This window comes from Apodemus sylvaticus, chromosome 10 (assembly GCF_947179515.1).
Source record: "Apodemus sylvaticus chromosome 10, mApoSyl1.1, whole genome shotgun sequence".
Classification (NCBI taxonomy): Eukaryota; Metazoa; Chordata; class Mammalia; order Rodentia; family Muridae; genus Apodemus; species Apodemus sylvaticus.
In genome coordinates this window covers 89,320,047-89,332,829 of record NC_067481.1, presented here as the reverse complement: position 1 = coordinate 89,332,829, position 12,783 = coordinate 89,320,047, and the positions used below count along the sequence as shown (strand labels likewise).

Below are 12,783 nucleotides of genomic sequence, written 5' to 3'. Positions count from 1 at the left end.
GCAGTCCTTGTAGGACAGACTTTTAGTTGTACCTGTCCCTCCTTGGTTTTGCTGGAGCATACTGTACAAAGTCAGACCTGGCTTTTCTCTCTTGCTCTCATTCTTACCTAACAAGGCAGGAATGGCTAGTGTTGGCCACTCCCTGGACTTTGCACAGGGATCTCAGGAGGAAAGCAAGGCAGGTTGTCGTATCTGTTGACCATCCTGAAGAGTCTGGGCTCAAGCCCTTGAAACTTCACACATGTGTTCTTAAAGAAGCCCTTCTCGGAAGCAGAACTCACTTGCGTCCAATGTCAAACACGAGGTACAAATGTTACATATGGCTGCGGATGATAGAGGCCCGGCTAATGAATGGCTTAATTTTCTTCCTGTAAATTGACAGGCCCTCTGAAATCAGGAGTACAACTATGAAATGACAGTCCCACTGCCAAAGACTCTCGCTGGTGTGTAAGCGCTGACAGGACTTTATTATCCGGTTAAGAGCACATTAGCATATCTATTAGATGAACCCTCAGCTATACAATCGGAACAGATAATGCCTAACTGGGTCCCCTGACTTATTTGTGTGCAGCTCTTCTTTCCTTTGGACCATCTGGGGACAGGGAGTTAGATGGAAATGCTATTTGCTGGACTGCTCAGATTTAATACTTGGCATTCTGCCATTTGGATAACGGGAGGCAACCTCGTGACTTGCAAGTCATGCAGGTGAGGCTTCCCATCTCTGTAGATATAGCCCACGATGAGCAATGGGTCTGAGCATGAGGACTAGTGACTTTCCTAAACCCTCACAAAGGATGCTGGTGCATGTGTGGGAGGAGCACCGGCTTCTCATCACTTGGCGTCATTTTCTTTGTGTTTCCCCAAAACCTGTTCTGCTCTTTGAGATGAGAATACACAAAACAGCAGCCGAGAAAGCAGGATTCGTCAGTGTGAGTCTCAACATATCAATTTTCAAGTGTGGCAACTTTAAACACACGGTTAGGCTTTTAGTTCCCATAGAAAATAATCTCTCATTGTTTTCAAAAGAAACTGAAAGCACCCCAAATTACCACACTTTTAACATCTTGACGTGTTGATGGCCCGCGTGCTTCACAGATCAAAGTTAGAATGGCAGAAGACAGAGTGCCAGAGAGCTTAACACACGGTATTTCATATTTAGCAGGAATTATAGCAGTGAACAAGACAAGGTGACTTTCTAATATCATTCATATATATATATATATATATATATATAATTTTGGCAGCAATCTGAAGAGCTAAAGAGTAATTTAAGATGACATGCAAGCTTCTATCTTTTATTCTACTCACTTCCCTTCCTGGTCACATGGAGCAGCTGTGAAAGCCTCAGAAGGGTTCAGTATGCTTTCTAACTCAAGGATGACTAGATTGAGTAGTGTGTCATGAGGAATCATTGTGTGGACTCTTAGTTTAGGATTCCTAGGATCATGTGGATTTAACAGTAGAGCCCTGTGTCAGGGAGCTCTGTAAAAACTGCTGTGCAGTTTATGGAAACAAGACCTAATCCAATGTTGACCTGAGTCAAAAAGGAGGTGATACCAGTCAACGGCCCAATAGTGTTATTAGCCTGTCGGTAAACCTCAACGAAGAGGAATTAGCTATTGAATAATGTCTTAAAAGAGTCAATGAGTTTGCAGAAGAGTGATATGTCTCAGTTAGTGTTTCCATTGCTGTGAAGAGACACCATGCCCACAGTAACTCTTATAAAGGACAACATTGTATAGGGGCTGACTTACAGTTTCAGAGGTTTAGTCCATTATCATCATGGTGGGAGGCATGGCAGTGCACAGGTGTATGTGGCGCTGGAGAAGGAGCTGAGAGTTTTATGTCTAGATCAGCAGGCAGCAGAAAGAGGATGTCACACTGGGTGTGGCATGAGCATCTGAGACCTCAAAGGCTACCCACAATAACACATTTCCTCCAATAAGTTCACAGCTACTACATGCCATTCCCTATGGGTCTATGGGGACCATTTTCATTCAAACCAGCACATGGAGAGGGAGATGATAACAGTGGAGGGGAAAGGGTTATGTAGCAAAATGGGAGGGAGCTTTCCCCACAGTTCCATCTGTGGGCTGAAGTACTGCTTCAAAAGTCTAGTTAGAAGCCGTATTTTTAGGATGGAACCTTCTGTAGAAGGTTTTTAAAACATTGCTTGCTTTCTTTATGTTTTGTCTCAGTCCAGGAATCCAGATTAGTTATTTATTATGGATTAGGATATCAGTGTCAGAACATGGCAGTCACAGGTTTCATTTATGGTGGATTCATGGCTGAACTCTTACTAGTCAGAAAGCAATTGAATTTTACCCTGCCAAGATATTATTAGTAAATGAGGGGTAAAGGCTTTGAATGGGCTGATGGATTCTGGCCTTTGGGTAAAATCTAGTCTACTGCTTCTTTGTGTTTGGCACATGACCTTAAGAATTGTTTTTAATGATTAAAAAGAAATATGAAGAATGGTATTTTGTGACCCATTGGAACCTATGTGACCTGTGACACTCAGTGTGACTGATCTGAGTCTCAATGACTGGATTCTGCAGAACTCCAAATTTTCACCATTGTCTCTCTCTGGTAAAGTTTGCTGACCTCCATAGCAAAAGACATGGGGATAGGGAAGAAGACTGGGGGTGGGGTGGGGTACAGTTTCTGCCCACTCTGTTAGGAGAGGATTCTAGAAGAATAAAAACCAACCAATATTCCCTGTGAATAAAGGTAGAATTACATATGAGGAGTTGATGACAACAGAGGAATCACTGGGTTTCATTTTAGGACTTGAGAAGTTGGCTGACTGAAATCCTGGGGAGCTGTGGGAAAGACAGGGTGCCTATGAGAAGGGCAAAGGGATGAGGTAGAGAAGACTACGGCTGCAATTAGCCAGACACACAGTTAGTCTCAGGGTAGTATTTATCAAATGATTTTAAATTTCATCTTCCATTCCAGAGTATGTTGGTGACTGGGCCATGTGACTTAAAAGGAATCATCCTATAATTTTATATAAAAGTTCTTTTTTATCAAGAATGCATCTAGCTTGAAGGAGGATGAAGGTTCTAACTAGCTCCTGTTGTGTTTTATGTACTAGGAAGATGAAAGACTGTGTGTTTATACTGTCTCTATTTGACTTGGAAACATAGGCATATAGGGAAACTTCTGACATTGTAGGCAATGAAAACACTTGAGCTGCCCAAAGAAGAAAGTTGTCTCTCATGAAAGCAGTTCCCTTGCCTTTCCCAGGCAAGCTCTCCTAGACAAGGATTGGTTTGGGCCAGGGCTGCATCATATACAGAGTGGTCTCATGATGGTTTCTGCTGCTTTTCAGAGTAATTTCTTTCAGGGTGTTTTTCCACTGGGGGAATTTGGCACAGAGACGACTGGATGGAAGAAGGTTTCATAGATGATCTCTTACTCCAGCTGCATGACTGGGGGAACCTTTCTGGAGTCAGTGAAGGGCCACGTCTTCCAATCAGCACAAGGGCTGGCTGGCATTCCGTGTTTTACACCTACCCACATGCCTGGATATATGGAAGAACTCGCCATGGGGCAAAAGCTATTCCAAATTGCTCACTTCTGAAAAAGCTTCTCTCCGCGGGTTTGAACATGCAAGAAAGATAATTTGGCCTATTTGTCACAGTGCCTGGCAGGCCTGAATCCACTGCCTGCCCATAAATGTCCTGGAGCTGATGCTTCAATTTCAGGGCCTGTCATGTTCTTGTGGAATAGGGAGTTGTGTGTGAACCAGAATGGTCTAAGGTCTTGCATGTGCCAGTCTCTTTAACAGGGGCCCTGGGATTTTATGATGTCTGTCCTTCCCTGATGGCTTGTTTTAGGTTGGTACAATCAATGCCTGTGTGCCCTGCAACACTCTCCTCTGTGTTTGGCATGCAGTGTTTATGCCCCCGCAGCTTCGTAATTAATAATATACTGCTTTTCATCTTCAAAGTGATTTATACACATTAATTAATCCTCACTGTACTTCAGAGATTCTGTGCGTAAATAACTATCTTGCCCTCACGCTGTACTCAGGAAGCCAAGGCTCAGAAGGCAAACCGTTCTCCATGGAGAAATGGATTGCTGGGTCCAATGTCAGCACTTAGGATCTGGACCCATTACCAAGCCTGCAGATCTCTGGCCATCTCTGGGAGGAGCTGACAGTACTGTGTAGCTCCACCTTTATCTTCATCACTGCTGGGCAAACTGGCCAGTCACACCACTCAGTTGGAGTCATAAACTATTTTTCAATACTCCAGGGTCAAAGCATAATCTCACCTAAAGCCTACAAAATAGGGAATGATGGATTATAAACCAATAAACCATAGTAAGATGCTCAGGCCCAGCTTCCAGTAGCCTCCAGACTAAGGATAAATATGTTTCCTAATCCATCATTTACAAGTTACACATCCGATTAAAACATTCAACTCTCACTACACAGTTGCCCATTTATGTGATCACCCTTAGAGAGAGCTATTATATTTTAACTATCAAGTTCAATAAATCAGGCGCTAGCCATCTAACTTTCCTTTGCAAGGGGAGGAGGAGACACACTAGGGACACCATTGGCAGAGGCAGGCAGTGCCTCAATTTCTATATCTGGGTTCCCCATGGTGCCCACTGGCCCAGCAGAACATTAAGCCTGAGAAGGGAGCCCATGGACTCTTTTTGAAGTTTCTGACACAAAGCCAAATCATGCAAAGACCCTAAAGGCACATTCAATTTGCTTCCACCAAGGCCCTGAAACAGCTACCTGGGGACTCACACAAAATCTCCTCTAATAACACAAAGATCTCAGTTAGGTGATTGGGGTGTGTGTGGGGGGATTGCAGTTCAAGTCAATCCACCGCTCTAACCTTTATCAAGAGGCAAGAAGCAGAGGTGACTTAAAATTAGGGATGATGAGTGTCAGGCCTCTGTTCCCAGTGGGCACAGAGGGTTAAGAGTGCAAAATGTCTTGCAAAACCCCAGACAAATATGGCCCATTTCCTTTCCCCAGAGTGTCAGTATCCTCAATTTAAGAGGACACTCCTGATAAATGCAGCTGATAAGGAACATGTAAATGTTTATTTTTCTAGAGTAGGACAAGCAGAATTATATTGTAGAAGACAATGAAAACTGTATATTGATTTTTGGCTTATACTAGTCTAACTTGGGCAAGGCCCCAAATTTCTAGAGGCATACCATTACACTCCTCTGCCACCAGGTGAGCTTAGGTCAAATGATCTGGGAAGTTCTGGGCCTGCCTGTTCTCTGGCAGGCATCATGCCAGAGGGAAGGGATTAAGTGTAGGAGCCCCACTGCTGAGTGGGAAAGGAGGGCCCATAGGAGAGAGAGAGAAAGAAGGCCACCCTAGACAGTGTCAGTAATGCCTTGTCTTCTTTTCCTAAATGGGAGGAGATTTTTCCTGCATGTTTGGAACTGTTTTTGGAGTCGGCCTCTTTTAGCTGGTGTTTTATAGGTTTGCTCTGCAACATGGCACAGCCAAACCAGGGAGATCTGTCATAGCTGCCCTAAAAGCAAGCCAGAACCATCAAGTGTTTCAAATAAACTTTAACAAACACCACCATGGCCTCTGCCTGGGCCAGGAGATCTGCCATTGGCAAGCTTAGCTGACAGAGCAGCAGCAATGGAGTTCTTTGTCAGGGCCAGGAACTGTGAACAGGCTTTTGAGTCCAGCCCAGGATGCTCCTATCACGTGGCACCCTGCCTCTGAGCCCCCAGACATCTGCTGTTCTTCATAGTTACACGGTGGTACCTCGTAGATGCAAATGAGCATCCATGAAACACGAAGGAAGGTACCCCAGCATTTTCTCCCTTTCCCACACACTAAGTCACAGGATTGATGGCTGCTGCCCCAAGACACAAACTCTATTGAAATTCAACACCACACAGTGGGATGGCAACTGAGGCCAAGCAGAGGAAAGGAAAGGAAGCCAGACCAGGTCAACTGTCTGTGAGTATTTGAGTCTGGATGAAGATCCTGTTGTAGGCTCTGGCCTCTCATTCCCATTTCTGTTCTATAGCTCTGAAAACCAATGAGTTGGTTTGGCTTTCTCCCTGGTCAAGATGTTCTATGCACAAGGACACCTATCCTTCTCTTGAGTTTCTAGAGAACCGGTGCTGTGTGAATATCACAGCCCTGGTTTGCATTCAAAGCCAGTGACAGAGAGAAATCTAGATGGTTACTGTGGGAGTGGAGGCTGGGATTTGCAGGGATGATAATTCTTAGCTCCTCTCCAGGAAAAGGCACAGCCAAGATGCATAACTTCACCTCCGATAAATCTCAGCTAGAGTCATGACTGGAATGGATTCCAGGAGGAAAAAAAAATCATCCTATCCATCGCTCATGATTACGTTTTTTTATAAGAGCCAACAGGCAAATTGTACAGACATCAGAGGGCTTCAAAATTCACAAGCCCATGGCCTCTTCCCTGACCTTCTCACCACCAGGATGACACCAAGGCGGCTTTCACTTACCTATGAAATACGCCAGCAAAATGGCCAAGAGGAGGGCAGCGGCGATGGCCGACAGGGCAGCGCATTTCCAACTGCAGTATTTGGAGGGTTTCTTCAGCTTGAAGGCCTTCCTGGAGAATGTATTCCGCGGCAACAGGCGGGGTGGTGGTGTATAAACGGTCCCTGAGGTCAAAGGGTATCCCGGGGAAGAGCTGCTGAACAGGGGTGTGCTTCCAGAGGACGTCTTGAAGAGGAAGTGCCTGGAAAAGAAGATTGAAAGGGTCAGCCTGACTGTGGTTGGGTAATGAAGAAGCTTAGCCACTGTTTTCTACAGTTACACGGTGCGACCTCAAAGACGCAAATGAACATCCATGGAACATGAAGGAATGGGATCCCAACAATTCCATTTGCTGCTGCCCTTTTCCACACACTAAGTTATAGGGGTGCGGGCTGCCACAAGACATGAACTTTTACCTCTTTTAATTCTAGTAAAATGTTAGCTAATTAACCTTACCTTGGAGGGCCAGAGGATGTCTGAGGGTGTGTGTGTGTGTGTGTGACACAAAGATTACTTTGGTTGGTAATACACCTTACTTCCACAAGTTTGCCTAATTTTATACTTTCACAGATACATCTAGATTCTACCTTCCAGAACAATCGAGCAAAGTGTTCAAAGCAAATATGAAAAGTGAATTACTGTCACTCACTCTGAGATGATGACAGTGATGCTGACGCTAAGTATTATCACATATTAGATACGTGCAATTGAAAGACACTTGAAATGTGTTGTCACTACCATTTACAAACTAAATGCTATAATATCCCTAATTTAGACTCGAAACATCATGCTGGGAGAAGTCGGGTAAGTGGCTAAGGATTTAAACCAGGAGCTCTGCGTTTTGATAAAGTCTCTGCTGTTAAATATTATCTCATACTGCCTCTTTTTACCTCAGTGCTTGAACAGTTTCAGCTCTCCTTCCTCCAGCAGTAACCATCAGTTATGTTCCCTGTTTAGACTGCATCGTGTGGTCTTGTGATCATGGTTACTTTTTTAAAAACATCTTTGCCCATCAATTGAACATGGTGTCCTTGGTACTCAGACCTATAATGTGATAACTATATAACAGAACATGGAGTATGAACAAAATAAGTGACTTCGTAGAGGAGAGGATTGTTACTTCGAAGCTATTTCTCAGAGCATCTGACAATAGATTATTTTCTTTCCTTTAGATGCCAAGGATAAGATTTGAGCATGATTGACTATACTTTATATAAAACAATGACATATCCAGGAGATGAAGGATATGGAAGGCTAATTAGGCTCTAGAGTCTGACTGATTGAGGGCAAGGGCTGTATCTCACTCAGGACATCCTCATGTCTCTGGCCCCCAGTTAGTATCCCAACATCCAAGGGAGACATTATTAATTGAATGCATGCATGCACACATGTGTGAGATATTGGAATCCTATTATTTTGTAGTTGCATTTGCCGCAATTCTAAAATGTAAAAATGTCAAGACAGACAATTCTGTTTTCCTCACACTTTCAGTAGGTGCCTTTTTATTTTTTATTTTTTATTTACTTATTTTGATGCAGGTTTCTCTGTGTAGTCCTGACTGCCCTGGAACTCCCTGTGTAGACCAGAGTTGTAGGTGCTCATTTCTTAATGACTAGCTCTTACTAAGGAATTTTTTGAGCAACTCAAAGAACTCAAATATGCAAGTTTTAATTTAAAGCTTGACACTCACAGGATATACATTTCAAGAATTTCCCAACTTGCTAAGTACTAACGGACTTCCTCATAAGAGTGGAAACAGCCAGTGAAAAGCAAGGAAGGCTGAAAATCCTGACTCTTGAATCAGGACCCCATAAGCTTTATCTTTTGGACCATTCTCCACCAATAAGGAGACATTACTGAGTATTTTTCAAACGCATGAAACCCAGCTTACCAATCCGTAGTGGGAGACCTGTCTCTCACCATGGCTTCCGCCATCACTGACAGATCTGCATATCTAGCCCAACTTGTTCCTCAGGTGTGAGGGTTGCCTGATCCTCCAACCACACACAAAAGAGGACAAAAGACATCTATAGTTATAAACTGGCTTTTTACCTCCACGGCTGTGTGTTCCCAGATTTCATGCCCAGACTTTTCAGCCCACACTAGAAGCTGCCATCGTAACACCATTTTTTGTGTTTTGAATTATTTATGTATGGATTTCTTGCCTGCATGTCTGTAAATTGCTTGCATGTCTGGTGTCTTCAGAGGCCAGAAGAGAGTATCAGATCCCCTGGAACTGGAGTTATAGATGGCTATGAGCTGCCATGTAGGTACTGAGAACCAAACCTGAATCCTCTGGAAAAGCAGCCAGTGCTCTCAACCACCAAGATATTTCTCCGGCCCTGCAATAGTACTATTCATGTTGCTGTACTTTTGGAGATAGGATGTAAAGCATCTCTGTGTGTGTGTGTGTGTGTGTGTGTGTGTGTGTGTGTGTGTGTGAGAGAGAGAGAGAGAGAGAGAGAGAGAGAGAGAGAGAGAGAGAGAGAAAGACAGATACAGAGACAGATAGACATAGAAACAGACACACAGAGACAAAGAGACACAGAGAGATGGAGAGAAAGATGGTAGTATGTGTGGTATATGCACATATGTGCTTGTGTGAGGGAGGCAGAAGGAGAATGTTAGGTATCCTTTTCTATCTCCCTATACCTTATTTCCTTAAGGTAGCCTCTCATTGAGCCTGGAGCCTTGCTGGTGCCCAAGAAACTCCAGTGATCCTTCTATCTCTTTCTAGTCCTGGGAGCACTCATCTAGGCCTTTCTTCATGTTGTTTGGCTTTCCGCTTTAACACCATTTTCTCACAGATCTTCTTTCCTAAGTCTTGATCCTTCTCTACTAGTCTCTCACTATTATAACCACCCTTGATTTCTGTTATATGCACATATATGTATATACCTGTGCATTCTTTCATTGTCTATATCCATCACCAGAACTGAATTGCTACAAAGAGAAAACCAAGGAGGTATTTATATCAGATTTATTTAATTCCATGTTTTGCTAGCTAGCACATAGCCTGTACCACAGTGGTCACACAAGTTTTTGTTCAATGAATGACCTACAATATTTCTCAAGGTCTAAATAATGTAAATTATTACAAGTTAAGTATTGTGAATATTTTATACTATGAAACTATAACTCCTTCAGTAATCTCAGTGCCTAGTTTTAGAATAGATTTACATGTTTGCCTCTGAGTCATAGGTAAACATGTACATTTCTGTAGTCAAGACCCAGTATCCCATCCAAAATAGGACCCACAGATTCTGGGTCCTGCGTTATCTCTGGAGGCTGTGTCTTCTAGGCTGCTGGTTGGTCCTATGTTGTCTGTGTTGGTCACTGCTAATTGGAACCCATGTATGGGCTAAATGGAAGCCCCTTTGCATTTATGTTCTGGTGTTTTAGTAAAAAATGACTAAATAAAAATACCAACAACATGTAGAATTTTGTTTCTCTTAAAACACCCTGGTGATACAAATCTTTATAGGATAAACTTTAGGAACCCACTACCCCAAGGTGATTAAAAAACTGGTCTTTGCTAAAAGACCTCGTTTCTCTGTATGCTAACCTAAGACAGTTAACAAAAAGAAAAGGCAAACTATCAAGAAAGAGATAATCTTCAGCTTCCCTTTTTACCAATGTCTGAGTTGGCATCCTTTTAATGCTCTGTAAATTCCTGGGCTTCCTCTGGCTAGAGGAATGCCTGGCTGTGTGTCTCACATAACTTCAAAACACCTTAAGAAATTGTAATCTTTACTACAGAGTAGTAGTGATAAAAAACTGTTTGGTATTGGTATGCAGACAGGCAGGAAGATCAATGGAATAGAATTGAAGACCCAGAAATGAACCCACACACATACGGTCACTTGCTATTTGACAAAGGAGCTAAAAACATCCAGTGGAAAAAAGACAGGATTTTTAACAAATGGTGCTGGATCAACTGGAGATCTGCATGCAGCAAAATGCAAATCGATCCATTCTTATCTCCTTGTTCAAAGCTCAAGTCCAAGTGAATCAAGGATCTACACATAAAACCAGATACACTGAAGCTTATAGAGGAGAAAGTGGGGACAAATCTTGAACATGTGGGCACAGGGGGAAAGTTCCTGAACAGAACATCAATGGCTTATGCTCTAAGAACAATAATTGACAAATGGGACCTCATATTACTATTCAGCTATTAAAAATAATGCAAAACTTCTGTAAAGCAAAGGACACAGTCAATAGGACAAAACGGCAACCAACAAATTGGGAAAAGATCTTTACCAACCCTACATCTGATAGAGGTCTAATATCCAATGTATACAAAGAACTCAAGAAGTTAGTCTCTAGAGGGTCAAATAACCCTATTAAAATGGGGTACAGAGCTAAACAGGGAATTTTCAACTGAGGAAACTTGAATGGTTCTAAAGCACCTAAAGAAATGTTCAGCATCCTTAGTTATCAGGGAAATGCAAATCAAAACAACATTGAGATTCCCCCTTACACCAGTCAGAATGGCTAAGGTGAAAAACTCAGGGGACAGCAGTTGCTGGAGAGAATGTGGGGAAAAAGGAACACTTTTCCATTGTTGCTGGGATTGCAAGCTGGTAAAACCACTCTGGAAATCAGTTTGGCGATTCCTCAGAAAATTAGACATAGTACTACCAGCAGACCCAGCTATATCACTCCTGGGCATTTACCCAGAAGATGCTGGTACATGTAATAAAGAGACATGCTCCACTATGTTCATAGCAGCCTAATTTATAATAGCCAGAAGCTGGAAAAAACCCAGATGTCCCTCAACAGAGGAATGGATACAGAAACTATGGCATATATACACAATGGAGTATTATTCAGCTATTAAAAACAGTGAATTCATGAAATTCTTAGGCAAATGGATGGAACTAGAAAGTGTCATCCTGAGTGCAGCAACCCAGCCACAAAAGAACACACATGGTATGCACTTACTAATAAGCGGATGTTAGCCCAAAAGCTCAAAATAAACAAGTTACAATTCACCCAGCTCAAGAAGATGGAGGACTTAAGTGAGGGTGCTTTGGTTCCTCTAAGAAAGGGAACAAAATAGTCACAGGAGCAATAAGGGAGACAATGTGTGGAGCAGAAACTGAAGTAAAAGTCACCCAGAGACTGCCCTACCTGGGGATTCATCCTATAAACAGTCAACAAACCCTGACACTACTATGGACAACAAGAAGAGTATACCAAAAGGAGTGTGCCATGGCTGTCTCCAGAGGGGCCCTGCCAGAGCCCTACAAATACAGAGGCAGATGTTAGCAACCAACTATTGGACTGGGCATGGGTCCCCAATGCAGGAGCTGGAGGATGGTCCAGAGGTGCTGAAGGGGTTTACAGCCCCATGGGAAGAACAATGATTTCGGCCACCCAGACACCTCAAGACTCCCAGGGACTGAACCATCAATCAAGGGGCACACAAGGTTCCAGTCAAAATTGTGGCAGAGGAAGGTTTTGTTGGGCATCATTGGGAAGAATGGTCCTTGGTCCTTGGTCAGGTAAAGGCTCAACAGAGGTCTGAACAAAGGGAAACTAGGGGGTAGGGGAGAGGCATATACATGGAGGCAGGGGGAAGGAGGAGGGGGAAGGGTTGGGAGTCTTAGGGGAGGGGGGATATCAGGAAAGGTTTTACTATTGGCAATGTAAATAAAGACGGTATTCAATAAAAAAATAAAATAAATTAAAAAAATTGTAATCTTATTTACAACTTCCAACTCTGTCTAGCTAACAGAGAACGCACTAGACTGTGAATAGGTCTATTGTGTAAAATGTGGGTTTGACAGAGGAGGAGGCTTCTGGGAAAAGTGTCACAGAGTCTCAACTTCTAAATGATTCAGCATAATGACTGGCCTTGGCCCCTTGGGAGCAAGGCATCAGGCGCCCATCATTTCATTGGCTGTTCTTACCAAAGTTTTCTGTTTAAATGTTGTTTGTTTGTTTGTTTTTAAGTTGAGAAATAGAAAAGTTTCCATTAGTAAAGACAAAATAAAATTGAGTAAAATATAATAACAAGAAACAAGAGCTACAAGGGAATGGTGCAGTCACAAGGCTGTGGAGCAGCCCAGGAAGACTTAGAGACTCCTGATGTCTTCCTGACCCTGCTATTAAGACAGCTTTTCCCCCTGAGGGGCCTGCTCAGTGTGTGGCGGGGAATCGTTTCTGATGCCCCAGCTGAACTTTTTCCCAGCGGTTGGTCATGGAAATAGCTCCGCTCAGGACTCCAGGCGTCAGCAAAAATGTGTAGTTTCCAA

At 43.1% G+C, this 12,783-nt stretch overlaps 1 protein-coding gene across 1 annotated transcript in view; it reads right to left on the bottom strand.

Annotated features, from left to right (window-relative positions):
* Positions 1 to 12,783, bottom strand: part of Tenm2 (teneurin transmembrane protein 2) — a 922,633-nt gene that overhangs the window by 230,358 nt on the left and 679,492 nt on the right. Inside the window, exon 5 of the mRNA XM_052195978.1 lies at positions 6,484 to 6,722. Within this exon, the coding sequence (XP_052051938.1) occupies positions 6,484 to 6,722 (239 nt within the window). The remainder of the gene's footprint in view (positions 1 to 6,483; positions 6,723 to 12,783) is intronic.